The 27,993-nt window shown below is 52.9% G+C and overlaps 1 protein-coding gene across 2 annotated transcripts; it reads left to right on the forward strand.

Annotated features, from left to right (window-relative positions):
• The first annotated feature begins 93 nt into the window (after positions 1 to 93).
• On the forward strand, positions 94 to 27,971 carry SS18L1 (SS18L1 subunit of BAF chromatin remodeling complex). Of its 2 annotated transcripts, XM_025263805.3 has the most exons (11): positions 94 to 405; positions 14,767 to 14,843; positions 15,355 to 15,439; positions 16,030 to 16,174; positions 16,608 to 16,805; positions 17,568 to 17,729; positions 17,912 to 18,016; positions 18,807 to 18,899; positions 22,585 to 22,704; positions 24,165 to 24,292; positions 25,366 to 27,971. In XM_025263805.3, the coding sequence occupies exons 1-11, from the start codon at positions 337 to 339 to the stop codon at positions 25,390 to 25,392; spliced, it is 1,209 nt and encodes a 402-aa protein (XP_025119590.2). In that variant the 5' UTR covers positions 94 to 336; the 3' UTR covers positions 25,393 to 27,971. The 2 variants fall into 2 exon arrangements, with proteins under 2 accessions (XP_025119590.2, XP_044783777.1); XM_044927842.2 differs by lacking the exons at positions 22,585 to 22,704; positions 24,165 to 24,292; positions 25,366 to 27,971 and adding an exon at positions 20,681 to 21,197.
• The last annotated feature ends 22 nt before the right edge of the window (positions 27,972 to 27,993 follow it).

The following is a 27,993-nucleotide window of genomic DNA, read 5'->3' on the forward strand; positions in this document are numbered from 1 at the left end:
CCGGGCTGACGTGCGCGCGCAACGGGGCGGGGCCTGGCCGAACCACCAGCGGCCGGGCGCGGGGGGTGGCGCGGCAGCGGCGGGCCGGGCGCGGGGCGCGGAGCGGTCTCCCGGGGGCGCCTTGCGGAGCTCCACCTTGAGCTGAGGCGCCGCACGAGACAGGGGCGCGACGGGCTTCAGGGCAAAGCGGAAGCGGCGTGGCGGACGAGCCCACAACGCGGCTCCCCCCCCGCGCCCCCCGCCCCCCAGCGACTGCGGAGAATGAGCGCCTCCGGCTGCCTATCGCAGCCGGAGAATAAACCCCAATGATCTAGGGCTGATCCCGCGCCCGCTACCATGTCGGTGGCTTTCGCGTCCGCCCGGCCGAGAGGCAAAGGCGAGGTCACGCAGCAAACCATCCAGAAGGTGGGCTGGGGGCCCCGGACTGCGGCCCGGGAGCTGCGGGGTGCGGGCGGGCGCCGGGCCGGATCGAGGGTAGCCGGCGGGCGCGGGGCGCGAACAAAGCCGGGGCGCAGGCGACCGCAGCGACCCCGCCGGGGCCCCGCGCGCGCTTGGCCGCCGACGTGCGCCAGCTTGGGCGGGGGCGAGCGTGGGCCATGAGCAGGGCGCGGGGCGGCCCACGGGGTGGTGTCGGCGGATCCAAGCCGGGAACGACCGTGGGCCACGCCAGGCACGGTGGGGACCCGCCGCTTTCGAGACCAGGGGCCGCGGGCAGGGGCGCAGGGTGGCGGAACAGACTGCCCAAAGGGTGGTGTCCGAAAGATGCTGCTCGCGGGATGGTATCCTTGGATCCAACCCGGGATCGACTGCGGGCTGCGCGGGCACAGTGGTGACTCACCATCTTTGGGGCCACAGTCCGTGGGTAGGGGTGCAGGGCGGTGGGACCAGGCGCCCACCGAGTGGTGTCCGCCGGCCATCCCGCGCGCACAGGGGATCCGCTTCGCTGGCGAAAGCGGTGGCGCTGCGTGATGGGCGGCCCTGGCCCCTACGCGCACCTTGACTGGTCGAGGGGCGCACGGGGCGACAGGAATAGGTCCCAGCAGCTGGCCCCTACCGCCGCCTTAAGTGCTGGCACTCCGAGGCACAAAGGGGCGCATCCAGAGGGTGGGACGCAGTTCCAGCAGCCCCGCAGCCCTTCAAGGAGCGCGCTACACCCTGGGGCCGACCTGCCGGCCAAACCTTGCTGCCCTTATTCGCATGTCAAATTGTCTTTCAGCGTGACACCTAGCCAGCCTCTCACCTAACAGAAACTTTACACATTCGCTTTACAGCCTTGCCCACGTTCTTTAAGTTCGGTCTTGTGGTTTTCTAGAGATACCTTCCCGTTGGTTTGGGGGCACCTTTAACAAAGCCTTAAGCTGTGAAAATGAAGATTTCAGTTTTCCTACTGTTTTTCCTTAGAAGATAAGCTCAGAAGAAACAGGGTGTTAGTCATTCCCGCTGGAATTTTTTTGATGTTTTTAACAGCTATGTTACTTTCTTTTCTAACCTGCGGTCCTCTGCAGTATGCCTTGGTTTCTGTGAGCCTGTTTTTCCCCTGAAGGGATTCACTTTGATGGCCGCGGCCCTTCTTCCTTGATGACCTGCGGGGACCTGGTGGACTTGTTCTCAGCCTCTTGACTGTTTGAGACGACTTTTGCCGTGACTGGTTTTGACAAACGAGGAGCCTCATAAATGCTAAATGGGGAAGAGAGGACTCAAGAAGCAGGAGAAATACAGGTTTAAAAGTAGAGCATTCTTATTTGTTTGGTTAACCCTTATGGGGTGCTTACTGGCCTTATTCTAAGGGCTTTGCAGGTCTCAACTCGTTTAATGTCTTGAGTTACTATCATCCCCATTTTACAGATCAGGAGACAGGTATAGGGAGGCTGAGTGCCTACTGGTACACGGTAGAGCCAGGAGTCACACCTGGACAGCAGCTCCAGGGTCTGCCCTGACAGTGACACTCCATGTCGGACTCTTGGTTGGACAGAGAGTCAAGCATGTGACCCAGACGCACATGTTGGCAGCCCAAGGGGCTCTGAGGACCCTGGTTTTTGGAGCTAAGTGTGACGAGTATGGTCACTGTTCCTAAAGCTGCCTTGGCGTCAGCATTCATCCAGTTGTTTGCACTTTGCAAGTCTCTGGGCAGAAGTGTGTGTTTGAGCACTGCTCCCAAACATCAGATCAGAGAGACTGCATCGCAGGGCAGAAGGTCTGCATGCTGACCGTTGGAGATGGGTCTTCGGCTTAGGCTGTCATCTGGTTTGACCTTTTAGGGCTAGCAGTCTGTATAGTCACCTTAGTGTTTTGTCAATGCATATATGCAGGGCTCTCTTACTGGTATTCTGAGAGGGCATCAGAGATACATGTTCTGCACTCATGAGCTGTGTCCACAGTATGTGCTCATGCTCAGAGCGTTGAGAAAAAGCCAGGGGTTCCTTGGAAGCCTACTTGGTAGTGAGACAGCAGGGAGTACACTCTTGTCCTTAGAGTATGTTTGGATGGGAGCTTGCCAGGCAAACTCCTACTCAACCTTCAAGGCCCCACTTGGCAGTTATGTGGTAAGTCCAGCATTTTGACATGTCACTTGGACTCCCAAGTTTTGTGTTGCTGACCGGTTCTTGTTGTGTCCCCAGGCTGGCACAGTGTCCAGCACAGTCAGTGCCTAGCATGTGCTGGAGCATCTGTGACCCTGGTCCCATCAGTCGAGCGTTTGGGACGGGCAGTTGTAGTCACTTCCTACAGCCGTCATAACAGATTACCACAAACAGGGTCATTTAAAACAGCTGCAATTGATTTTCTTACAGTTCCAAGGACTGGAAATCCAAAGTCTTGGTGTTGGCAGTGTTGCTTCTTTTCTGGGGTTCTGAGGCAGGATCTGTTCCAGGCTTTTCTTTGAGTTTCTGGCGATTGCTGGTGGTCCTTGGAGCTCCTTGGCCTGTAGACGCATAATCCTGACCTCTGCCTCCATCTTCACCTGGCCCCCTTCCTATGTGTCTATGTCCAATCTCCCTCGTCTCATGAGGACACCAGGTGTGGGATTTAAGGTCTGCCCTAATCCTTCTCTGTTGGCTCAGATGGTAAAGAATCCGCCAGCAATGCAGTAGACCTGAGTTCAATCCTGGGCCAGGAAGATCCCCTGGAGAAGGGGATGGCAACCCACTCTAGTATTTTTGCCTGGAGAATCCCATGGACAGAGGAGCCTGATGGACTACAGTCCATGGAGTCACAGAGTCAGACGCAACTGAGCAGCTAACACATTAATCCATGTGATCTCAAATATAAGTTGATTACTTTCCCAAGGCCCCTATTTCCAAATAAGGCCATGGTCCCAGATACTGGGAGTTAGGACTTGACCAGGTAATTTTGAGGGGTGCAGTTCAACTCCTAAAGGAGGACACATGGGGCAGGGGCGTATCAGATAGGGAGGACCAAAGAGTAGGGATAGTAAGGGTCTCAAAGGTTGAGAGTCACCAGTGGTCCCGCCTGTGGTCTGCAGGGAGCAGAGCAGGTGTTGTTCAGTGGCTCAGTCATGTCCGACTTTTTGTGACCCTGTGGACTGCAGCATGCCAGACTTCCCTGTCCTTCACCATCTCCCGGAGTTTGCTCAAGCTCATGTCTGTTGAGTCAATGATGCCATCCAACCATCTTATCCTCTGTTGCTGCCTTCTCTGCCTGCCTTCAGTCTTTCCCAGCATCAAGGTCTTTTCCAATGAGATGGCTCTTCGCATCAGGCACCAAAACTGGTGGGGCTAGAAGGGCCAGCCTGGTTAGGGGTGCCTCAGTCATGCACTCAGTAGTCTTGCTTGCAGTGACTAAGCATAGTGTGAGGGGAGGTGCAACCCAGGTGAGAACCATGGGGGACATGATTTGGCCAGAGGGTCTGAGCTGGAGGTGGGCAGTGTCCCCAAGAAAAGCCAGTGACTCTGTACCTGGCCAGCTGACCTATAGGCCAGGACTTACCCTGAACTGCTGTTTCCGGCTGGGGAGCCAAGACCATGCTCTGGGTGTCACTGGTGGGGGTTGGGGTGCCGCTGTCTCCGCAGCCTGTGTGGCTGTGCCTTGGCCGACGTGTAGGTGCCTCCTTGCTGCTTGGCACATAGTAGTTGCTTAATAAATGTGAGTTTTATCATCACTGTTTATATTGGTTTCCTTAGCTTGTTTCCTCAGCTGAAGAGCAGGGGTAGCATCTTGTTCCTCTGCACCCGAGCACCTTGTGCGGGGGAGACAGGCTCTGTGGAGCTTATAGAGGGGTGGGCAGTTGGCGTGTTTGCTGATGCGGGTCAGGCACGGGAGAGAGACCAGCAGGGTGGCTGCCTGGCCCCAAGGACCTCAGTGCCCAGGGGCAGGGTGGGGGCACAGGGGTAAGGGGTGACCCATTGTGGGGGGAGTGCCCTGTGCTCTCTCAGACCTGAAACTTGCCTTAAAAATGTAGGCTAATTCATGGGGGAGGTAGATTGGCCATTTTAAAATTCACAACTGAGAGGGTCTTGGGGACTCGGAGCCTCCTGTGAACTTTGCTGTTGATCATCTCAGGCAGTAATTACTGAAAGCACTTTCACCCCAGTGAGCAGAGGCCTGGGAAGGGTCTCCCGGGGTGGGAGTGGTGGTGTCCTCTCACTGTGGTCTCTGGGACCAGCCCTGGGTGGGGAGGCAGGGTGCTGCCCCTGAGCACACTTGAACCTGTGCTGTGGAGGCTCTGAGTGCAGCCCCTATGGGTGTTATCAGGGAGGGAACAGCTACCGCTTGGCCTCTGCCCTTCTGCCCAGGCATTGCCCCAACCCAGGTGTTGTCCTCGGAGCCCCCTGGTGGAGGATGGAAGCCTCTGGATAAAGTACAGGCCGCACCCCCCGCCCCTCCGCAAGCCCGCCTCCTCAGGGCTGTGTCTCTCTTGCAGAGCCTGGAGGGGGAGGGAGGGGGATGCAGCCAGGGGTCCTCTGACACTCACTTGCAGGTGTCCCCACTGTGCTCTGCCCGTGGCCCCAGCCCTCTGCCCCAGCCTGCTCCCCAGGCCCGTGGGCCCTGTGCTGGGAGTTGGATGACAGCATCCATGCAGTCCCCAGGCTTTGAGTAGAAGCCGCCCTTCCCCGCAGTGAGGGGACCTAGCACTGGTGTCCCCAAATGGCAGGACCTGGGCAACGTCGGGCCAGTCTGGACCGCCTGATCTGTGGCAGGCACCATGACCATGTGCCCTGCTGCGCGAACATGACAGGAGTCAGAAGGCCCCAGGGCAAAGGTGCTGGATGTTTGTGCAGCTGAGGCTCCTGGAACGTGGCCCCAATCCCTTGGCCCGCACGGCTCCTGAGCAGATGGGTGACTGCACTGGGACTGCAGGGCTGGTGGATGGCAGTGGGCGGTGGGGTCAGCAGTGAGGGTGGAGCTATGGCAGCTCACAGCCCAGCGCCCCCACCCCCACTGCCACCCCCAGGCCTCGGGTTCCTTGTTTTAAGGAAGATGACATGGTTGGATCCTTTCAACGGCACTTGTGGTAACACGTGATCATCTGGTACAGGAAGGCAAGTCACCTTGTAAGTAAGTGATGGTCTCAGCCTTTTGATGGTATTCTTGACATTGAGCAAAAGCAATGAGTAGATTCTGAAGGGCAGGTGATCCCAAACTGTAGGAGTCCAGGGTCCTGTGAAGAGGGAAGGGAGCCAGGCTCACAGGGGCGGAGTGACAGTGACTGAATAATGTGGGGACCCCACATCCTTAAGGAGGATGGACATATGTTTGCAGCTGTGTGCACGTTAACATGGATAACAACAAACTGTGGAAAATTCTTAAAGAGATGGGACTACCAGATCACCTTACCTGCCTCCTGAGAAATCTGTATCCAGGACAAGAAGCAACAGTTAGAACCAGACATGGAACAACAGACTGGTTCCAAATTGGGAAAGGAATACATCAAGGCTGTATATTGTCACCTTGCTTATTTAACTTATATGCAGAGTACATCATGAGAAATGCTGAGCTGGATGAAGCACAAGCTGGAATCAAGACTTCTGGGAGAAATATCAATAACCTCAGAAATGCAGATGATACCAACCTTATAACAGAAAGTGAAGAGGAACTAAAGAGCCTCTTGATGAGGTGAAAGAGGAGAGTGAAAAAGCTGGCTTAAAACTCAGCACTCAAAAAACTGAGATCATGGCATTCATCCCATTACTTCATGGCAAATAGATGGGGAAACAATGGAAACAGTGACAGACTTTACTTACTTGGGCTCCAAAATCACTGAGGACAGTGAAGTCACTGCAGCCATGAAATAAAAAGATGCTTGCTCCTTGGAAGAAAAGCTATGACAAACCTGGACACCATATTAAAAAGCAGAGATAACACTTTGCTAATAAAGGTCAGTATAGTGAAAGCTACGGTTTTTCCAGTAGTCATGTACAGATGTGAGAGTTGGACCATAAAGAAGGCTGAGCACCAAAGAATTGATGCTTTTGAATTGTAGTCTGGAGAAGACTCTTTGGAGTCCCTTGGACATCAAGGAAATCAATGCAGTCAATCCTAAAGGATATCAACCCTGAATATTCATTGGAAGGACTGATGCTGAAGGTGAAGCTCCAGTACTTTAGCCACCTGATGTGAAGAGCCGACTCACTGGAAGAGACCCTAATGCTGGGAAAGATAGAAGGCAGGAGAAGAAGGGGATGACAGAGGATGAGATGGTTGGATGTCATCATCGACTCAATGGACATGAGTTTGAGCAAACTCCAGGAGATGGTGAAGGACAAGAAAGCCTGGCATGCTACAGTCCATGGGGTTGCAAAGAATTTGACACAACTGAGCAACTGAACAACCACAACCATGTTAACGTGCCTTACCATGTTCTTAGGGTCTGAACACACGTGTCAGGCACAGAGGGAGGGCCTCAGGGCAGGGCCAGCCCTCCCAAGGACACCATACGAGTAAGGTTTGGGGTTTTTTGAAACCCACACATCCGATTCACAGATTCACCCATCAGGCAGATGTTTGTTGGAAGGGGTCCTGTCAGCATCCATCAGCAGGGTCTGTGGCCTGGGGGATCCTAGTTATCCTCTGGGGTGGCTGGTGGCAGCTGCCTGTGTGCTGGCAGGAAGGAGCCCTGATGGATTAGCAAAATGTTTGCCCTGAGAACCATGGTGGGAGGAGGGTCAGCTACCCGGGGACACTTACCCAGCTCTCCAGTCATCCCTCCCACAGCTCAGATGGCTCCCAGGAGTTATCTCATGTGGAGTTGGCCCCACGTGTGGAGGCGTGCTCTGCGGTCTCTTGCAGCCACAGAAGCCCCTGAGTACCACGTGTTTGTTTTGTGGAATTCTCTGGTGCTTAGGAAACCACGAGGGGGGAACTTTGTGGCTGAGACAGGGACGGTGAGAGACCAGCGGGACGGAAATGTTCCCCGTGTGTGCACAGCGGGCACGGGGAGATGCTTCCAGAACCAGCTGAGGTTGGCTAGAGTGGCAGCCAAGGGTGGGGGTTTGGAGGCCCACCCTCCCCCTGGGCTCGCCTGGACTTCAGCACATCCGTGAATTTCTTCCCATTTCGAGGGCACAGCCTTACAGGCACAAGGACATTGTGAAGGGTCTTTCTGCCCATTGTGGGGTGACCTGATTCCCCCCTCGGCAGCAAGTTTCAGGGCCTCCAGGTCCCTCTGTGCCCCTATTCCAGGGTTCCCTGATGGCTCCAGTCCCTGTACCCTACTCTCTTGTGGGCTCAAGGACCCCTAGTTCCTCCCCTTCCCAAATTTCTGATATCCTCAATCCCTCACCCACCCAGTCAGGACCCCAAGTGTGGTATCAGTGGCGCCCTGAGCCCGACCCTGCCTCATCACCTGTGTCCTCACCTCCAGGCAGCCCCATGGGCAGCAGAGTGCCAGGTCAGTCATCACCTCCCTCGAAGCCAGGTCCAATCCCTGGTAAAGCCTGTGGTGGATTGTCACAGAAACAACAGCTGAGTGGGGCCGCCCCAGCTCTGAGCCTGTGTTCCCACCCCTACGGCAACCCCGGGCTTTCCTTCGTGGTGCTCTGACCGCTGAAACAGCGGCCAGCACAACAGAGTCTTGATGAGACCTGTGCTGTCTGGCTACCCACTGGGGCCTGAGACCACCAGGGTGACCACGTGCCAAGGAGGCCCCACTGATGCCAGAGCTGAGGCCAGGAGAGACCTGCGGCAGACCGCCCCGACAGCCCAGAATCATGAGATCTAAGAAGCCGCTGTTTTCACCATGGGTTTGGGGACGTTTGTGACACGCAGCAGGTAACAGCTGTGCCCTGTGTCCCATGACCTTGGTCCTGCTGGCCTCTGCAGTCCATCCAGGCTGCGGTTTAGCAGGTCACCCTCTGCTGGGCATAGGCCTCCCCCTCCCCCAGCCGCTCCATGGTTCTCCGTCTCCACCACATCCTCTTCTGCACATTCCTAAAACTTCTGTCTCTGCTTTCGGATGTGCCGCACCTTTGCCTGGGCCATCCATGCCACTCAGACTGCCCTACCTCCATCTCCACCTGTGTGTTCCTGGTCATCTTTCCAGCCATGGCTCAGACATTGCTGAGTGCTCCTGGATCCCTGCTGTCAAGATCACAGTTGACACAGCCGCCTTGTGGCACCAAGCAGATGTGTGCCCATGGCCAACTTGCCCTGACTCCGGCCGCCTACTGCGCACTCCCATCGCAAGCAAGGGTGGGGTCTGGCTGCCTCCTTGTCATGCTCACCTGGGTCTAGGATAGGCCTTCAGAGATGGGATCTCACCATGACTTGGCAGTCGTGGCCCTCAGTGCTGAGCGCCAGCTTCTCCAAATGGTGTTGCCACCTTCTCTACTGTCTACCCCAGGATTCTCGCCTCCAGAGGCTCTGGGCCATGCCTTTCACTTGAGTTTCAGCTCTTATTTTTCATGAGTCTCCAACTCCTTTCTCTGTGACATCACCTGCCCTATCCCCCTGAACCTATGAAAAACCGGGCTTCCCAAGAGGGCAGAGAGCAAGGGGCATGCCCTCTGGTGCAGGAAGACACAGAATCTCCTGTGAGAAAACTCAGAAGACAGCAATAAATATGTGAAGTAGATTGTTAATCCCCGTCAGTGTAAGTGTTGTCTTTATTTTTCAACTTTGTATTAAGGATACACACTTTTTAGATACACACTAGGTAGAGAAAGGGGCTTCCCTGGTGGCACTAGTGGTAAAGAATGCCCCTGCCAGCACAGGAGATGCCTGAGACAAGCATTTGATCCCTGGATCAGGAAGATCCCCTGAAAGAGGAGATGGCAACCCATTCCAATATTCTTTCCTGGAGAATTCCTTGGACTGAGAAGCCTGGGGGGCAACAGTCCATAGGGTCGCAAAGAGTCAGACACAACTGAAGCAACTTAGCATGGGCACACTGGTAGGAAAAAAAAACAAGTGAACCCCTGGACCCTCCCAGCCCCGGCACTCTTTAAAATTACCTTTTATACAACGTAGTAAATCATTTATACTCCAGTATAAAATAAAAAATTTTTTTAAAGAAAAAGTTAAATAAAAATTTAAAAGATCAAAAAAAAGAAGCTTAAAGATAATAGAATCATCTTTTAAATGGTAACAGTAACAGATGCCTCTCTTAGAAATTTTAATAAACACATATAGGGAATAAGAAGGAACTGATTCACAGATAACCACCATGTAGTTGGCAGGATATGAACCTGCTCAGGGAGACCCCAATGGATTTCCAGTCCATCAGAAAATATCAGGTCTTTCCAGACAGCTCAGTTCGTAAAGAACCACCTGCAATGCAGGAGACCGTGGTTCGATTCCTGGGTTGGGAAGATCCACTGGAGAAGGGATAGGCTACCCACTCCAGTATTCTTGGGCTTCCCTGGTAGCTCAGCTGGTAAAGAATCCGCCTGCAATTTGGGAGACCTGGGTTAGATCCCTGGATTGGAAAGATCCCCTGGAGAAGGGAAAGGCAACCCACTCCTTACAGAATTACATGGACTGTATAGTCCATGGGGTCACAAAGAGTCGGACACGACTGAGGTGACTTTCACTTTCATAGGAAATAAAATCTGTTTGTAATCTCCAATCTGGAGTGAGCCAGGGTTGCCCTCTGGTCATTTACTTCTTGTTTTAAGGTTAGATTTTACACTCATCAAAACCACACCTGCACGTAAAGAATCAAATCATGCTGTGGGGCTTGTATTAGAAATTTGGGGTCATTCTTCCACCCCCATGCTGGTTTCCACCTCCCAGCAGCACCACTTGCCCTCACCATTGCTAAACCAAGTGGCTGCTTCTTGAATGATCTTAGCTTTAAGCATTGTCTGTTGACTCAGTCCACTCACAGCCTGGAAGCTGAAAGTCTGAGACCAAGGTGGTGGCAGATTTGATTCCCAGCGAGGACCTGCCCCCTGGTTCGTGGACGGCCGGCCACCTTCTTGCTGTCATCCCAGAGGAAGCTCTGGTGTTGTCTTTTTCTTCTCACCAGGGCAGTGATCTCATTATGGGGGCTCTGCCCCCATGACTTTATCCAACCCTGAACACCTCCCAAAGACACTGCCTCCAGACGCCATCACACTGGGAGTTAGGGCTTCAACACAGGAGTTTTAGGGGGACAGCAGATATTCAGTCCCTAACATTTGCTTTCACATGAAGATGATGGCAAAGGGGGTCCTGGCTCGTTTTCGTGCTCCCTCTTCCACCACACACAAGTGCTCCTATTACCCCAGGATGGCCCCCTGGTGGTTGATCCACCTCTGGTTGTGATAGTATAAATATTGTTCCATGCACGATCTTGTATGTGATCATTTTTCCTGTCCAGTCTTTTTTTTTCCCCTGGAGTTGGCAATCTCACTTTCTTTTGAATCATTTCTCACTACTTTATCCTAGACTTTCTCCCAGTCATGGAAACCTCAGCTCAGGTAATCTGTCAGGTTCATGGTCTCAGGGCTACTCTTCTTGGGGCTCTCTGGGTCTCCTCCACCACAGTCCCCATTCTTTAGGCCTCTGTGTTGGTCTGAGATCTTCCCCTTTTGCCATTTGCTCCCTTGTTTTATGGGACCACATCATTTTACAGATCCTGAAAAAAGGTTTGTGGGACAGGAACCTTTAAAAGAATTCCCATATTCTCTTCCCCCTGATTTCCCCAAGTCAACATGTTGCCTCATTTGCTCTCTCCTCCTCTCTCTGCCCCCCTGCCCTGTGTATAAATATTATTTTTGCCAGAATCATTTGAGATTTGCAAACTGACTTTTACTCCCAAATGTCCAAGCATCACTTTCCTAAAGACAAAGATATAACCACAGAACAGAGATGGGAATGTGGGAGCTGACATGGACACAGGACTGTTATCTGGTCTGTAGACCTAATTCTAATTCCCCATTTATGCCAAAAATGTGCTTCATAGGAAAAGAAAATCCCAAGTCATGTAAATTCAGTTTGCCAGTAAGGAATTCTTCCATCTTTGTCTTTAAAACTGACATTTTGAAGATTATGGGTCAGTTGCACTCAATAGGGCCTCTGTGGTGGCTCAGATGGTGAAGAATCCACCTGCAATGCAGGAGACCTGGATTTGATTTCTGGGTTGGGAAGATCCCCTGGAGAAGGGAATGTCAACTCACGTTAGTATTCTTGCCTGGAGAATCCTGTGGACAGAGGAGCCTGGCGGGCTACAGTCCACGGGGTCGCAGAGAGTCAGATACAAGTAACACAGACACATTGCGCTCAATTCGGGTGGAAGATGCCTTTTCCTTTTTGTGTTAAGAAAATGTATTAAGTCTCCCTTGGGATTGGGTTGTTGCTCCCCAGGATACTTTGGGATTGCCTCATTTCTTCTCAGAAGTGCCCCTTCAGGATCTAGTTATCTCTCCTGGGAAGACACCCCTCAGTCACTCCTCTGGCAGGCACTGTCAGGATTAGGTCATCACCTCTATAAGTCTCCCAGGCAATTGGTCGTCTCTCTTCAGAAAGTCTCCCTAAGGATCAGGTAATCCGTCTCACAACGTATACCTCAGGATCAGGTCATTCTAACTCTGATAGAGTCTCTTAGGGCTCATAAACTCCCTCAGATAATATGCCTCAGGATGTCTTCAATCCTCAGGAAGTCTCCCTTCAGGTGGGCTAATCCCTCCTGAGAGTGCTTCCCTCAGGATTGAGTCATCCCTCTTTTGAAAGACTCCCCATTGGCTCATGTCTCATCCAAAAGTCTCCCTCAGGGCCAAATAATTCTCAGAAGGTCTCCCTCTGGATCCAGTCATCCCTCCTCACAAAGTCTCCCACAGGATCGGATCATTCCTCTTGCAAGTCTCCCTAAGGATCAGATCATCTCTCCTCCAAAGGCTTACCTAGGATCAGGTCGTTGCTCCACAGGAAGTGTTTCAAAGATCAGGTCTTTCCTCCTCAGAAGATCTCTGTCAGAACTGAGTCATCCCACCTCAGGAAGTCTTTCCCTGGGTCTGATTATCCTCATCAGAAGAGCTCCTTCTGGATCAGATCATTCCTGCTCTGAAAGTCTTCATGAGGATCTGGTCATCCCTCCTGAGACCGTATCCCTCAGGATCCCAACACTCATCCTCAGATAGTCTCTCTCAGGGTTAGGTCATCCCTGCTCAGAGTCTCCCTGAGGATCAGGTCATTCCTCCCCCAAAATCTCCCTCAGAGCAAGTCGTTCTCTTCAGAAAGTCTCCCTGGGAGTTGGGTAATCCCTCCTCAGAAATCCCTTTCATAGATCAGGCTGTCCCTCCTTAGGGAATCTCTGATTTGGGGTGTTCCACTTAAGAAAGTCTCCCTTACGATTGGGCCATCTCCCCTCTGGAGTGTCAACCACCTCAGGATCAGGTCATCCCTCCTCAGAACGTCTCAGTCAGAACTGGGTCATCTCCTCGGGAAGTCTCTCCCAGGGTCTGATTATTCTCCTCAGAAAGTCTCCTTCAGCGATTTCCCAGGTGGGCCACTGGCTAAGAATCTACCTGCCAATGCAGGAGACATGGGTTTGATCCCTGATCCAGGAAGATGGAGCTGCTAAGCCTGTGAGACGCAACAACAGAAGTTGGCCTCCCTTAAGCCCATTTCTTTGCAACCCCATGGACTGCAATGCACCAGATTTCTGTCCTTCACTATCCCGGAGTTTGCTCAAACTCATGTCCATTGAGTGGGTGATGCTATCTAACCATCTCATCCTCTGCCTCCCTCTTCTTTTGACTTGAATCTTTCCCAATATCTGGGTCTTTTCCAATGAGTCAGCTCTTCGCATCAAGTGACCAAAGCATAGGAGCTTCAGCTTCAGCATCAGTCTTTCCAATAAATATTCAGGGTTGATTTCCTTTCGGATTGACTGGTTTGATCTCCCTGCTGTCACAGGGACTCTCATGAGTCTTTTCTAGCACCACAGTTAGAAAGCATCAGTTCTTTGGCGCTCAGCCTTCTTTAAGGTCCAACTCTCACATCCATACACGACTACTGGAAAAACCATAGCTTTGACTATACGGACCTTTGTCAGCAAAGTGATGTCTCTGCTTTTTAATACACTGTCTAGGTTTGTCATAGTTTTCCTTCCAAGGAGCAAGTGTCTTTTCATTTCATGGCTGCAGTCACCATGCACAGTGATTTTAGAGCCCAAGAAAATAAAATCTGTTGTTGCTGCTACTTTTTCCCCTTCTGCTTTCCATGAAGTGAGATAGTACCTTGTTTTTAAAAAATCCTAACAGTGTAACCTTTTCTCATAGTTATGAGAACTACAAAAATGTTTGTAATAGCTGGTTAACGTCTCATCCTATGGTTTTCCTGTCATTGCTTAAGTTGTCCCAACAGTGAGCACTTAGCGTCCCCTGTTTTCTGAGCAGGTAAGAAGGATGCTGAAATGGATTTATGGTTCATGTGAAGCGTGTGACCATGGGAGAGGATTCTCGCCCGGCAACAGGAGCCTAGGAGGTAGAGCCTGTGGTGCCTTTTAGGGGCAGCTCTGAGAGGGAGAGGACATGGCCTTCTGTGGTTGTTTTCCTTTCTTAATTAATCTGAGAAAGACTTCCTGGGCAAATGGCAGGGATGCCCAGTCCCTGTTGGTCTAGCAGCCTGCCTTCGAGGGGCTCCGCAGGCAGCCCCGCCCCACAGCGCCCCCTTGTGGCTCCCCATCTCGGGTCCGCTCCTCCGCCGGTGTGGCAATGGCAGAATTTGGCGCATCATCTCTAGGGTGGCAAAAACAGCCCAGCAAAGAGGAGGAGGTTGTAACAAAAAGCCAAGCAAGAGAAACCAAGCCCAAAGGCTCAGGGGCTGAGTGGGGAGGGCGAGGCCCTCAGTGCTTGGGTCCCCCATCTCCGCCCCACGTCCTGATGGGAAGTATCCACTCAGGGCCTCCTGGTTGGTCTCTGGGAGCCCCTCCCACGCTCCCACGTGGTGACCTTTTTTGCAGCCTCTGTGGCCTCCTGGTCTCCAGGGCTACCCCAGGTGCTGTCCCCAAGTGGCCATTTTGGAGAAGGCTCCCCCAGGCATCCCCACTATACGGCCATTACTTGTGGGTCTCACGTTCTCCAGACTCCAGTCCACCCTCAAGGACCCTGGAAAACAGGTCCTGCAGGCTGTGGGTTTTCCTCTGCAGATAGAGAACCTGGAACCTGTCTGGGTGGGGCTGGGTGCGATGGACCCTGGCCCTGCAGGGCTGCGGGCTTGGCCCAGGGATGTGGAAAGTGCTGAGCCCTGCTGGCTCGGGCTGTGAAGGGGCAGCTCTGCTGATGGCACCACTGGGCCTCATGAGCTGTGGGATGGTGCCCTGGAGCCCCGTCAAAGACCACCCGAAAACACACCATGTTCCCGTGCTCACGTCTGCTTCTCCTTCAGATGCTGGACGAGAACCACCACCTAATCCAGTGCATCCTGGACTATCAGAGCAAGGGCAAGACAGCTGAGTGCACCCAGTGAGTGGCCACACCGCCTGCACCCCTCCCAGCTGCCTCGGGCTCAGTGGCCTGAGAGAGTGGGGCCTTGGGGTTAGCTAAGCTGCTGAGTCAACTCCCCCTGGGTGGCTCCCCACGGAGAGGTGGGCGGGTTTGGAGGGAAATGCGAGTGTAGGGGAGAGTGGACCGCTGTGGGGCCCAGGGCTGGGTACAGAGTGAGCTCACGAGCTGCTCTCTTAGATGCTGTTGCCTCTTCGAGGGCTGGGGTATCAAGTGAGCCCAGTGCCAGGGTCCACCAATGAGGCTCAGCCCCTGGCAGACCCTCCTATGTCTCCCTGGCCCCCACATCCCTCTGACCCACCTCCACATCCATCCTCTGAACAGACTCAGTGGTACCAGGTCAGGGTATCCCTCCCCACCCCTGGCCCTTTCTGGATTGCAGAGCGCTGTGCCACCTGCCCATTCCCCCCACCCCAGGGCTTGGCTGCAGGGCTGGGCAGGCTCCTCTCCTCACCTATGCCCCTGCCTGCAGGTACCAGCAGATCCTACACCGGAACCTGGTCTACCTGGCCACGATCGCAGACTCCAACCAGAACATGCAGTCTTTGCTGCCCGCCGTGAGTGCCCACCAAGGCTTGTGGGGGGGGGGGGGTTGGTATAGACACCGTTGGTCCAAAACTGTGGGGCTGCTGTCTGGTTCAGATCTGGGAGATGAGGGTGCCCGGGTAGGTAGGGGGTCACTTGGAAGCTCCATTTTCAGTGATCAGAGGTGGGCCTGGGGGTGGAGGAAGAGCAGGGCGCCTGGCAGCCTGATACTGTAGCACAGGACAGGCTGTGCAAGGGCTCGAGGCTACCAGGGACAGAGACCCCGGCCAGCTGAGACCAAGGAGGGTGGTGGGGAAGGGTGTGGAGAAGGTGAGGTGGACGCAACTGGGGCTGGTGAAGCAACTCCCTGAGTCCCAGGAATGGGGGGCCCAGCTTTGAACCTCAAAGTGTGTGTTGAAAAGCTCGGGGAACACTTGGAGTAGCATTTCTGTCTTGGCCTGAGCTGTCCGGCTGTATGAGAGCGGTGGTCTGTCTTAGAGGCTTTGCCAGGCAGCCAGCAAATGTGGCTGCAGGTCTTGGGGTGGCTGAGTCCCTGGATGAGATAGTCTAGAGGCTGTTCTTCGCGTTAACTCTCCTCCCGGTGACCTTCCTGTTGCCACAGCCGCCAACGCAGAGCATGACGCTGGGCCCGGGAGGGCTGTCCCAGAGTGGCTCGGCCCAGGGCCTGCACTCTCAGGGTAGCCTCAGTGATGCCATCGGGGCCGGCCTGCCACCCTCCTCCCTCATGCAGGCCCAGATCGGCAACGGTGAGCAGCCCTGGCGCGTTGGGCTCGGGTTGGTTCCGGGAAACAAGCGGGTCACCGACTGGGCTCCTGAGTGTCTGGTGCTGCAGTGGAGACCCCCTCTTCCCAGAGGCCCTGCTGCGGGCACACGTGCGCAGGTGACACGGGGGGGTGGGTAGGGCCCTTGTTGCAGCCCCAGATTGGCTGCGACCCTGAAGATCGACATGCATCACCTGGTGTCACCTGAGTGCACAGGTGTCCTGTCCTTGGGTTGAGAGTTGGTAGCAGCCATTGGGAAGGTTGATTAATGTGATGGGAAGCAGGCCGTTTCCTTCTCTGGTTGCGTCCTTGACCGTGGTCAGCCTTCCCCCTGCACAGGCACCTGAAGGAAGCTCGGGGTGGGGGGGCCTTTCAGAGCGGCTCTTCCGTGGGTTTCACACCCCCTCACCCCCCACAGGTCCGAACCACGTGTCCCTGCAGCAGACGGCGCAGAGCACGCTGCCCACCACCTCCATGAGTATGTCGGGCAGTGGCCACGGCTCGGGGCCCGGCTACAGCCACTCAGGCCCTGCCTCGCAGAGTGTACCCCTGCAGAGCCAGGGCGCCATCAGCAACTACGTGTCCCGGGCCAACATCAACATGCAGTCCAACCCAGGTACCGCCCCGTTCGGCCCATGGCCCCCTCCTCTGGCAGCTCCCCGAGGGGCGAGGCTGGTGGGTACAGGCCTGGTGGGTGGGGGCCTTGGCTGTTCCCACGGCAGCTTCAGGGGAGGCTCTGAAGGGTGGTGGCATGCCCCTCCTACCCCGCACTGGGAGGACAGGGAAGGGCTCCCACAGGCAGGAGGCAAACAGGGCATGCTGAGGAGTGGCGGGAGCCCCGCTGGGCAGCTTGGGGCCTTGAGCACTCAGGAAGCGTTGGGTCCAAACTGGGGTGCCCCGTGAGTTTCAAAGCTTAGACAGAAACAGAGTGTGAAATTACTCCTTGCTTCTCGTTATGTTAATTACATACTGAGAACCTATTTGGGATATATTGAGTCAAATAAAATGTTGCTGAAATAGATTCCACCTGTTTCTTTTCACTCTGTGATGTGGCTCGCATATCTTGTGCTGGACAGTGCTGCCTGAAGGGTTCCGAGCAGGGGGGCAGGAAAGGACAGGCAGGCGGGGCCCCCCAGGGCCCTTTAAGGCTACCGTCTGGGGAGGGCAGGGCAACAGGCTTCTCTGGGACCAGCGGGTGGGGGCCGTATTTCACATTTTATGAGTCACCCAAAGGCACTTTGGCAGGAAGGGTGACGTGGCCCCATCAGGGGGGCCTTGTGGAAGCCGCAGCCTGGGGTGAGGGTGCAGGCTGGTCTGGGGGTGGGGGAGGCACCACCTGGGAACCGCTTGGGTTACTGGGGTCTGTCGTGTTCCCCAGTGTCCATGATGCACCAGCAGGCAGCCTCGTCTCACTACAGCGCAGCGCAGGGCGGAAGCCAGCACTACCAGGGCCAGTCCATGGCCATGATGGGCCAGAGCGGGCAGGGGGGCGGCGTGATGGGGCAGCGGCCCATGGCGCCCTACCGGCCCTCCCAGCAAGGTGAGGCCGCCCTCGGTACAGGGAACCGGTGGGGGGAGGGCCGCTGTGGGAAGCCTGGCTTCTGGGGGCTGGACATAAGGCAGGGCCCCGTGTCCCCTGGGTGGGCCTGGTGGCATGTCCACTGAGGGGGCCCGCCTGGGAGGTTCTGGGGCTCGGAGGTGACGTCAGCACTGTCCCCCCAGGCTCGTCCCAGCAGTACTTGGGCCAGGAGGAGTACTACGGCGGTGAGCAGTACGGCCACGGCCAGGCCGCTTCAGAGCCCATGAGCCAGCAGTACTACCCCGATGGTGAGGCCCGCTTCCTCGGCATCTGTCCCCACTCCCCAGTTGTTCCCAGTTCAGTCCCAGCGCCCCCGCCAGCAAAGCACCCAGAGTCCCCTTCGAGGGTGGGGGCTGGTCTCTGCTGAGAGAAGCTTCCGGCACTGGGCTCCCTGGGGCTGGGGGCACAGTCCTCTGAATGGATGGACATAAATGTCTGAAGAAGGGCAACGAGCTCATGGTGAAGTGCCTTCAGGAAGGTGACGAACCTGAGCCAACTGTAGGTCCCGTAACACCCACCTCCCAGCTGCTCAGTTACACCTTCTGCAGGTTATTTTCCTTTTCCGTGTCACCATTCCGGCATCTTTAAAATCAGGATTTGTGGAGATGGCTGAAAGTGACTGCAGAGGACGGGTGGGATTTGGGGAGGACCCCATGCAGGGATGTGTGACCAGGTCAGGCAGTGGGTGGTGGGGAGGTGGCCAAGACCAGAGGGGTCACACACTCCCATGGGAGCCGGCGGCGGGATGGTGACCACATAGCGACATTAAGAGCTAATGGACACATGTGTGCCAGACATGGGGCACCAAGTATGCCCTGTAAACCTTGGCTTGTTGGCCCCAGGAGCAGGTAGCCGTCTGCACTTTAAAGGAACCTCGGCTGCCAGACAGCAGGAAGAGCCCCCACAGGCTCCGTCTAGGACACGGGACCCACATCCAGTGGCAGGCCATCCTGACCTGATGGCTGAGTCCATGTGGTCTTTCCCGGGACTAGGAAGCCAGGACCTCCGCTGACTGCTACGCGCCCCGTTTCCTTGCAGGACACAGCGACTATGCCTACCAACCGGCGTCCTACACAGACCAGAGCTACGACCGGTCGTTTGAGGACTCCACGCAGCACTACTACGAGGGCGGTAAGGCAGCTGGCTGTGAGCTCCAGGCCTAATGTGCACAGAGCCAGCAGAAATGGGGCAGGTGCTGATAGAGCTGCCAAGGTGATGTCACCAAACTGATTGGGTGCCAGCTGGCCCTGGAAAGGACTTCCTGCTGCCCCCAGGAAATGCTGAGAGGAGAGGGGCCACTAATAAGCTCATGGGCGATGGGATCCAGGGCCCCCAGTCTGCTGGTCAGGAGTGGGGACAACGTCAGGGCTGCCAGTGGCCCAGGAAAGAAAAGACAGATAATGCAAATGGAACGACTGACTAGAAAGTGTCTTTTGGGGTGACCTTTTTTAATTGTAAAAACATGTAGTGTTGCCATTTTAGCTGTTTTTAAGTGCACACTCCAGGGGCACCAAGCACGTGCACGTTGTGCGGTCACAGCATCGTCTCCAGAGCCTTCGTCTTCCTGAGCTGCCCATCTGTCCCCAGTAAACGCTCCCTCCGTTTCCCCTCCCTCTCCGGGAAAGCTGGACTCAGCCTCCTCCGCAGGAAGAGCCCCACGCTGCTCACCAGGGTGGGCTTGTTGAAGTCTCAAGTGCAATTTGTACCCTCGCTTTGGGTTACAAGCATCCCCCTCCATGATTGATGAGGACTTTGCTAAGACGTCCAGTGACTTCTTTTAGGGCAGGTGTGGCAGACAACACGGTTTCCTCCTGGGTCTGGAAACGTTTTGTTCTACCTGGTTAGTGACCCCCGCACAGGACCACACGGTACTGGCCACGCCTCAGTGGGTGGCCTGCCTGGTCTTTTTTAGCTGGGAGGTGGGGGTGTTTCTTTCAGAGGAGTGGTCTGTGCCCTGAGAAAGGCAGGGGTGTTGGGTGGGGGCGATAAGGGGTGGCTTGAAGCCGACATAAAGGACTTTCCCATAATTAGCTTTGTCCCCCAAGGGAATGAGGAACCTCAAGAGACACAGGTGGCTGGTCCTGGTATTGTTCACAGGAGGCAGGCGCCCTGCACATTCCCTGGAGTGAGAGGTGCAGAGAAGTGGCCCAGGGCACAGCAAACCCAGATGGGTGGGACAAGGTTGCTGTCGGGGCCACTGCAGAGCCCTCCATGGAACCTTGACATCCCACTGGCATTTCCTCTCCATGAGGTTTACAGGAGCAGAGGCTAGACACAGCCAGTGTCCACTGTGGCATGTCCAGGGCACTGCTGTGGCAGGTCCCCTGGGTCACACCAGGTGCGCAGCACCAGGGTGTCTGGATGCTGCCTTCTGTGTAAAACAGTGAGTGCTAAGAGCACACCCACCCACCATAAACAGATGAGAAATACTGGGGACAGCGATGGAAGTGACTCGGGGGTGATAAGGCCAGGCCGGGCGGGTGGTGCAGGCGGGCCCTGGGCCTCTCCAAGGTGGACTGGGTTTGTTTTTAGATTTCAAATCGCATCAATGTATCTGTCCATTTAGAAGTCAAACTTCGAAATAGTAAACATTATTGGCTCTAGTTGAAAATCAAAGCGCTAATCCTGCGGCTGTGCAGATCTGCCCCCAACCCCCAGTCCCCGGGTCAATTCTCAGTTTCTCCCGATGGTAGTGGTGACTGTGGGTGGGCATTCGGGACAGCAGGGCGGCTCTGCCCCAAACAGCTGCCACTGAGGCCCCGAGGCTCATCTGTGCTTGACGACAAGTTTTATAGACAAGTCACCATCATGGGTTTGTTTCTTTGTTTTGTAGCCACATTCCTGCCACATTTATTAACACCAGCCTCTTCTTTCACCAATGAGTGTTTCTTTTTTTCATGGCCACGTCATAGACTGTTGCAATTCTCTGATGCACTTCTCAGGAGACACAAGGACAGTGAACCCACATCTCCACCAGTTGCTGACACCTCCTTGGCCATTGGCTGTCTCATTGGCCATTATTGCTGGGACTGGCCATGGTTGTGAGGAGGGAGCAGAGGTCAAGATGTTTCCTTAGACGGTGATCAATCAGAAAGACGGAGGAAAGACTTCCCTGGTGGTCCAGTGGCTAAGACTCCACACTCCCAGTGCAGGAGACAGGGTTCGATCCCTGGTCAAGGGACTAGATCCCACCTGCCACAACTAAAGATCCCACATGCCACAGCACAGCTAAGAGCTGGCTCAGCCAAATAATAAATAATTTTTTAAAAAGACCTGGCAGGCTCCTCAGAGTCCACCTTGGAGAAGAGTTTGCCCATATTACAGAGCGTGTTCCTTTTCTTTATGTACAGCTGGAAATGGACTTCCTAGTGGGGTTTTAAGCCTTTCCACATGAATTTTCTCTCAATAAAGCTGTTATTTTTAAATGTACGTTATCAGAATCCCAGTTTTTAAATACTTGCAATTTATAATTCCTAGAAGAGGACAGTTATTTACAACTGGAAAAATAATGTAGAAAAATGGGTTATTTGGATTCCATTGTTCATAACCTGGCCTCTTGTCACAGTGCCTCTGTCTCTTACTTCCAGAATATGTTTTGATTAAAGAACAACAAAACAACAAACAGCTCTCCTTTCTGGGCAGGCTGTTCACTGGCTCTCGGATGCCACAGAGGAGTAAACACTCCTGGGCCCCCGGCCTCCAGCTGCTTCTGCTAGAGGGTGGGGTCTTATGCAAAGTAGGACCCGACTTACTGTAAGTTAAAGGGTACGCACTGTGGTGTTGAAGAGCAAAGCCCTATTTGAAAGAAAACAATGAAACCAGACTTAAATTGGTCTTTGTATAAAGGCACTACGAAAACTGAATTGGAATTTAATCTCTACACCAATCTAAAACTCTTGTGACCTGCGTTAGGAAGACTTTGTAGAAATATTTTTGATTTTTAAAATTTTATTTAAATATAGTTGATTGACAGTGTTGTGTTTCAGGTGTACAGCAAAGTGATTCAGTTATACATATATACATATATTTACATATGTACTTTTTTTAGGTTCTTTTCCGTTGTAGGTGTAGGATTTTTAAATGGTTGTTAACACTCGCTCTTAACCCTTGATAACTATTTGTTAATATGCTTCCACTCTCTCAACTTTTACTATAAGCTTTCTTCCAAAAATGAGGCTTTTAGCATGGGTGCTGGCTGGCTAGTTAAGATTTTTGAAAATGAGAATTAAGACATTTTCTTTGGAAAAAAAAGAAAAAGTGAACCTAAAACATCTCTGGGACTATACCCACATATAGATGAAGAACACAGAAGCAAATTTCTGCATCTTTTCATCCATGAAGTACAGGTGTGAACTGGCTTGCACATTTGCCTGTAAAACGAAGGTGCACTGAAACGTGTGGGGTCCCTTTGAACTGTGGGAGTCACACAGCCTTTCCCTGTGTGTCCAGATCTCCTTCTTATAAGGACACTGGATTAGGGCCCAGTCTAATCCAGTATGGCTTCCCCTTAACAATTACATCTGCAAAGACCCTCTTTCCAAATAAGGCCACAGGTCCCCGGGGTCAGGACCTCAAAGCCCTGGTATCAGGCTTTGTTTTAACTGCAATAGTCTTTTCATTTTAGCTGTATATTTGTATCTCTATCAGATAGTAAGAGAGAAGTATAATAAAACAATTTGTATTGATTGTTGTGGAAAAGAAAAGGTACTGGAGCAATAGAGTCAAATCTATGGAACCCAAAGCAGCCCATACCTTGGGGGACAACGGAGCTGCCATTGTTCTCTGGAAACAAGCTCACGTCTACTTCCCTCTGCAGGAAACTCACAGTACAGCCAGCAGCAGACAGGGTACCAGCAGGGCACGGCACAGCAGCAGACGTACTCCCAACAGCAGTACCCCAACCAGCAGAGCTATCCTGGACAACAGCAAGGCTATGGTAAGGTGGGGAGGGGGGGGTTGCGGGAACGTGGTCATTCAGTGGGTGCCTGCACACTTATTTTGAAACAGCTGTAGGTTTCCAGAAAAGCTGTGGGGAAAGCTGATGGTTCCCTGTGGCTAACCTCTTCTATTCCCAGCGGCCCGTGGGCACAGCTAAGAAACCAGTGCTGGTGCATGGCCGTGAACGGAACCCAGTTTCTTCAGCTCTCACGGACCTACCTGCGTGTCCTTTCCTGTCCTGGACTGTCTGAGGTCCCACAACTCCTTGGGTTGCAAGTTGCTCGCACTTTCTTTGTCTTTCCTGACCTTGGCACTTTGAAGTGGGCTAGGCAGGCACTTTGTAGACCCTCCATCAGGCTGGGTTTGTCTGGATTCTGAAAAAAAGACCATGGTGGAGAAGTGCCTTCGTATCCCCTCCCGTGGGTGTGACTTGCCTCTACTGAGGCTGACAGTGGTCATGTGGTCCACGGCGCCTGTCAGGCCTTCCCACTGCCGCACGCCCTCCATCCCCTCCTCCAGACTGTGGTGTCACTGGGTCCATCCCCACCTGAGGGGGCATCATCCACATAGATTGTCTAGGAAGTCTTCTCCAGGGAAGATAGGTGTCTTCTCCCCTGTTCACTTAGTTATTGATCATATATTTTTATTGGTAGGTACTCACAGGTACTGATGTTACACATCAGGTTATGATCCAAACTTCTTTATTTTATGGTTCAAGCTGTCTCAGCCCTGCCTCTCGGGAGCTTGGGTTGGTGCCTGTGCCCCTTGGACGTGCCCCCTGCTTTTGGCTTTGGGCATGTGCTTCTTTCTGGGACCACAGCATTTCCCCTGTCCCAGCCCTTGAAGCAGCTGGTTTTGGAAAAACCCCTCAGCCTTTGTCAATTCCGCCTATCCTGTCCACTTAGGCTTCGAGGCACCATCACTGTCTTGCGTGGTTTTCGCCATTTGCTGTGCATTTAACTCATGTTTACAGTGATAACTGTGACTGTGTAAACTGGTCCCAAGAAGCAGGTCTAGCGCTCTGACAGCAGCCCCCAGTCCCCGTCTGGATGTTGCGGGGGGTGGTGCGCATGGCTGGAGCCATGGGGGCGTAGCAGGGTTGGCTGCCAGCTGTGGTGCTTTCACTGCTCAGGTTTAATGTGGCGGAAAAACAGGTGCTGATGTCTCAGGGGCTTCCCCAGTAGCTCAGCTGTAAAGAATCCACCTGTAATGTAGGAGCCGCAGTAGATGCAGGTTGGATCCCTGGGTCGGGGAGATTCCTTGGAAGAGGACATGGCAACCCACTCCAATATTCTTGCCTGGAGAATTCCATAAACAGAGGAGCCTGGCGGGCTACATTCCATGGGGTTGCAAAGAGTCAGACATGACTGAATTAGCAGGAACACACGTCTCAGGGGCTTGGGAGGACCTGTGGGAGAGGGTGTTGGGGGGTGATCTCACAATCCTGCTGTGTTCTAGGACCTGCCCAGGGTGCCCCCTCACAGTACTCCAGCTACCAGCAGGGACAAGGCCAGCAGTACGGAAGCTACCGAGCATCTCAGACGGGCCCGTCCGCCCAGCAGCAGCGGCCTTATGGCTACGAGCAGGCAAGCCTTCTGCCCGTTTCCAGACCCACGCCCCACCTTGTACATCACATGTGACAAAGGTTTCCCCTATGGCCATGAGGAATAATAAAACGGGACAGGCTGGCTCCCTAGGTTCCTCTAGAACATGAATTCTCTGAGCCTGTAAGGTTTTTAAAAATTGCCACTTCAGTCAGACACAGCTGGCTCTTTGTGTCCTAAACTCGCCTAGAGTCTCGTCTTTCACACCTCGGATGTCTCCCTCATGCCTGTTTCCCTCATGTCTGTTGCATGCCTGCAGGTTACGGCACCTAGGCAGATTGTAGAGCTTGCATCTTGCCTGGCACAGTTGGATCTGTCTGGGGCAGGAGCAGGGTGGTAGGCGGGAGGAGATGGGTCCTGGGCACTCTGGAGTTTCCTTGGAGGACAGTCCCGGGCAAGAGGTGACTATCCATCAGTGACTATATGGTAGGTCAGAGGCACTAATGACAATTTACATGGCTAATAAAACCTTAAGGCACTGTGTGGATTAGGGATGTTTTTCTCTTGGTACCTGAATAGGTAAGCTCCTGTATCTCATTATTTAAATACTTCTCACCCTGCTCCCTAAAGAGAGATAAAGAATGAGCCAGTTTTACGTAGAGAACGAGTTTTCAACAGGACGTACACAAGCCCAGGGCAGAGTTATTAGGGGAGCAAAGCTTTTTGGTTTTTGGAATGTTCCAGTGAGTGTGTGGGAAGCAGTGCCAAGGGGAGTGTGCCTGGGGAGCCCATCCCAAACCTGCTCACGGCAGGGTCAGGTGGGGATGTGACGGGGGTACCTAGCCCAGGCCCAGTGCGGTCAGCTGCTGTGTGACCACGTGAACCAACCTCTTCCACCCACTGACCTGTCAGTCATCTCAGCCTGGATGGTGGCTTCCAGAACATCAGCTACCCACCTGCCTCAGGACACAGGCTGAGGCATTTGGTCGCTGGCCAACCATGCCCGTCCACCTCTCATCCTGGGTGTGGGCTGGGGTGGGATCTGTCTCATCCTCAGGTGTGGACCCTCCTACGCAGGCCTGTTGGGGTATAATCTGTGTCTTGCTCTCTTGCAGGGCCAGTACGGAAATTACCAGCAGTAAAGGACCCGCGTCTATGAGGAATCCTGAGGCGGCATGTCCGCCCAAGGATGGACAGGCCAGTGACAGTTCTGAGGGGCTGTGACCTGTAGGCTGCCCCTCGCCTCACGCAGCGTCTGCTTGTGAAGCGCGCACATTTCATGCGGGGTGGGACAGCAAGCGTGCACGCTGGTGCCAGATGGCGCTTTGATGGTGTGACATATTTGGTGCTGTGTATAGTATTGTATGTCCATACAACGGAGAGGTTGTCCCTTTTTGTCCTGCCCTCCATGTTTCTAGCTAGCTTTAGGGGTCCCTTCGTCATTGGAGTCTTCTCTGCCCAGTGATGGGACAAACCTACCAGAGGCCACAGTCTGTGTGCTCTTATGAGCAGACCTGAGGTTGACTGTCCTCTCATGTTTGTACTGGGGGTGTAAACTTGTCTCTCACTGGCTGCACTGCCCCTGGATGGCAGCCTCTTTCTTCCTGGGCCTCAAGGCCGGGGAGTTGGGGAGGCATTTTCTGTAGTTTGCATCAGTCTCTGTTACCCAATGGAAAGGATAAATAAGCTTCACTTGGAGAGGCTGTGAACCTTTATTTCCAGACCTCGCTCCTTACCTGTGTCTCTGGTTCTGTTTATCCAAAAAGTTACACGTTTTTGTATTACAAAGTAAAGAGGGATCAATGACTTTGTTCCAAATAAGTAGGAATCCAAGAAGGCAACTGTGATCAGCCTCACCCAGGGAGAGCAGTATTACTGAAGGAAGGAGAGGGTAGTCCTCTGGAATTACTTTGGGTTTGACCCTTGTTTATCGGATGGTCGTTTCTGGAATTTTAATATGTAATATGCTCAATTCTAAATTCATAATTTAAAATAGTGACACCAAATTCTCCAAAGATTTGGCAAGTTATTTTATACTACTTCTTCCAGGACCTGCTTATTCAGATCTCCAAGCGAGCATTCCTTTTCATTTAGGAATATCTGAAATTCATATCTTATTTTTAAAGAGAACACCACTGATTTTACTGTGTTCTTCCTAAAAAGAAGGAAAGCTCTTACGTAGAGAAATTTGAGTCATTTTTACATTCGTAGGACATTAAATGCCATTTAAATTCTGCACAAATGTTAAAGATAGCTCATGTGGAAAAGTCAGGTCAAAGGAAAAATTCTACATTTCACTAGTAAGTCATACAGACATTTTATCAACCTTTACTTGGATAATAATACCTATATTTATTATGGCCCCTTTAAAAACATCTTTGGGTAAATGCTGACATATTTCCAAGAACCAAGAAAATACAAAAAAAAAATCCAATTCTTGATATCTCAAGTCTACTGACGGTGATGTTTTAATGAAGTCTTATGTTTTAAAATTTTAAAGTAGTACTTTATCCATAATTGGATGCTTTGCAGTCTATAAGACATTTTTAATGTGTTTCTAGCAGAATGAATTCCGTCCCCACTGGGAACACGGCGACAGTTACTGTTGCTGTTTTACAGAGGAAGCACCAGGGCTCTTTGAAGGGACAGCTGGGGTCCAGGGCAAGTCCTGTTCTAGGACGTTCTGCCCTCTTCTGTGGAGGCAGAATCACACGGACAGTGGGATAGAAATGTTTATTTTGTAGACTTTTGGGTTTTAGAAACCATTAATACTAGTAAGGGCTTAAAAAATACATCTCTGTATTAAATTACTTAAGTGAGAGCCCTTAATTGCTAAATGACACAGACATTAGCAATTTCAATTTAGGGAGTCATTTCCCTTCATTTTGTTCTGTTCTTTCCTGACAATTTTCATAGAAGTAATTTGCAAACTCAATCGGGGATTAAAATTTCCCGTTGAAAATGTTAAAACATTTCAGAGAACTGTGAAAATAGTTTATTTTTCTTCTTTGCCAATATGGGAATATGCCTTTTGTGTGTGTGTGTGTGTGTTTTTAAGTGCTGTATTAATACTTTTTGAAGGAAAAGAACACTTGAAAAAAACGTATTCCAAAACTTCAATCTGAAATGTCTTACATTAAGAATTTCTTGAATGTTGTGTATATATTTTAAAAAGCACTTTGTGAAATAGTTTGTACATTTATTTCCTAATTTATACATGATTGTTGGTGTTAATATATTTAATGATTAATAACAAAATGTTTATTTAACGTGCCGTCCATTCTTATGTAACGTGGGGAGTGATGCCAGCGGCTCGTCACTCTCTTGTGTCTCTTCTGTCTGCGGAAGCTCAGGCCGAAGCGAGTCGTCCGCGCGGCGTGGTCCGTGCAGCCTGGTCTCCCGGCTGAGGTGCGGGCGGCCGGGCGGTGACGCCGCGTCTGGACTCGGCACCTCCAGCCCGGCCCGGCCGACCGAGCATCTCTCCAGCGCCCAGCCGGAGCCTCCCCTCGGGGGTCGCTGAGCGCCGGCGGCCGCTCAACCTCGGAGCCAGAGGTGGGCGTCTGACCGTCCGGCCGTGACCGGGCAGGTGGCCCGGTCTCGTTCACGAGCACACGCCGTCCTCGGACAACCGTCCTCGTCCGCCGTTTCTCTCTTCAGTCGGACTTTGGCGTCTTGTTTTATGCCTTTGGTGTGATTAATAAACTGGCTCTTCGAGAACCGACCTGAAGACTGAGTTTCCGTGA

The sequence above is a fragment of the Bubalus bubalis genome, chromosome 14 (assembly GCF_019923935.1).
Source record: "Bubalus bubalis isolate 160015118507 breed Murrah chromosome 14, NDDB_SH_1, whole genome shotgun sequence".
Taxonomy (NCBI): domain Eukaryota; kingdom Metazoa; phylum Chordata; class Mammalia; order Artiodactyla; family Bovidae; genus Bubalus; species Bubalus bubalis.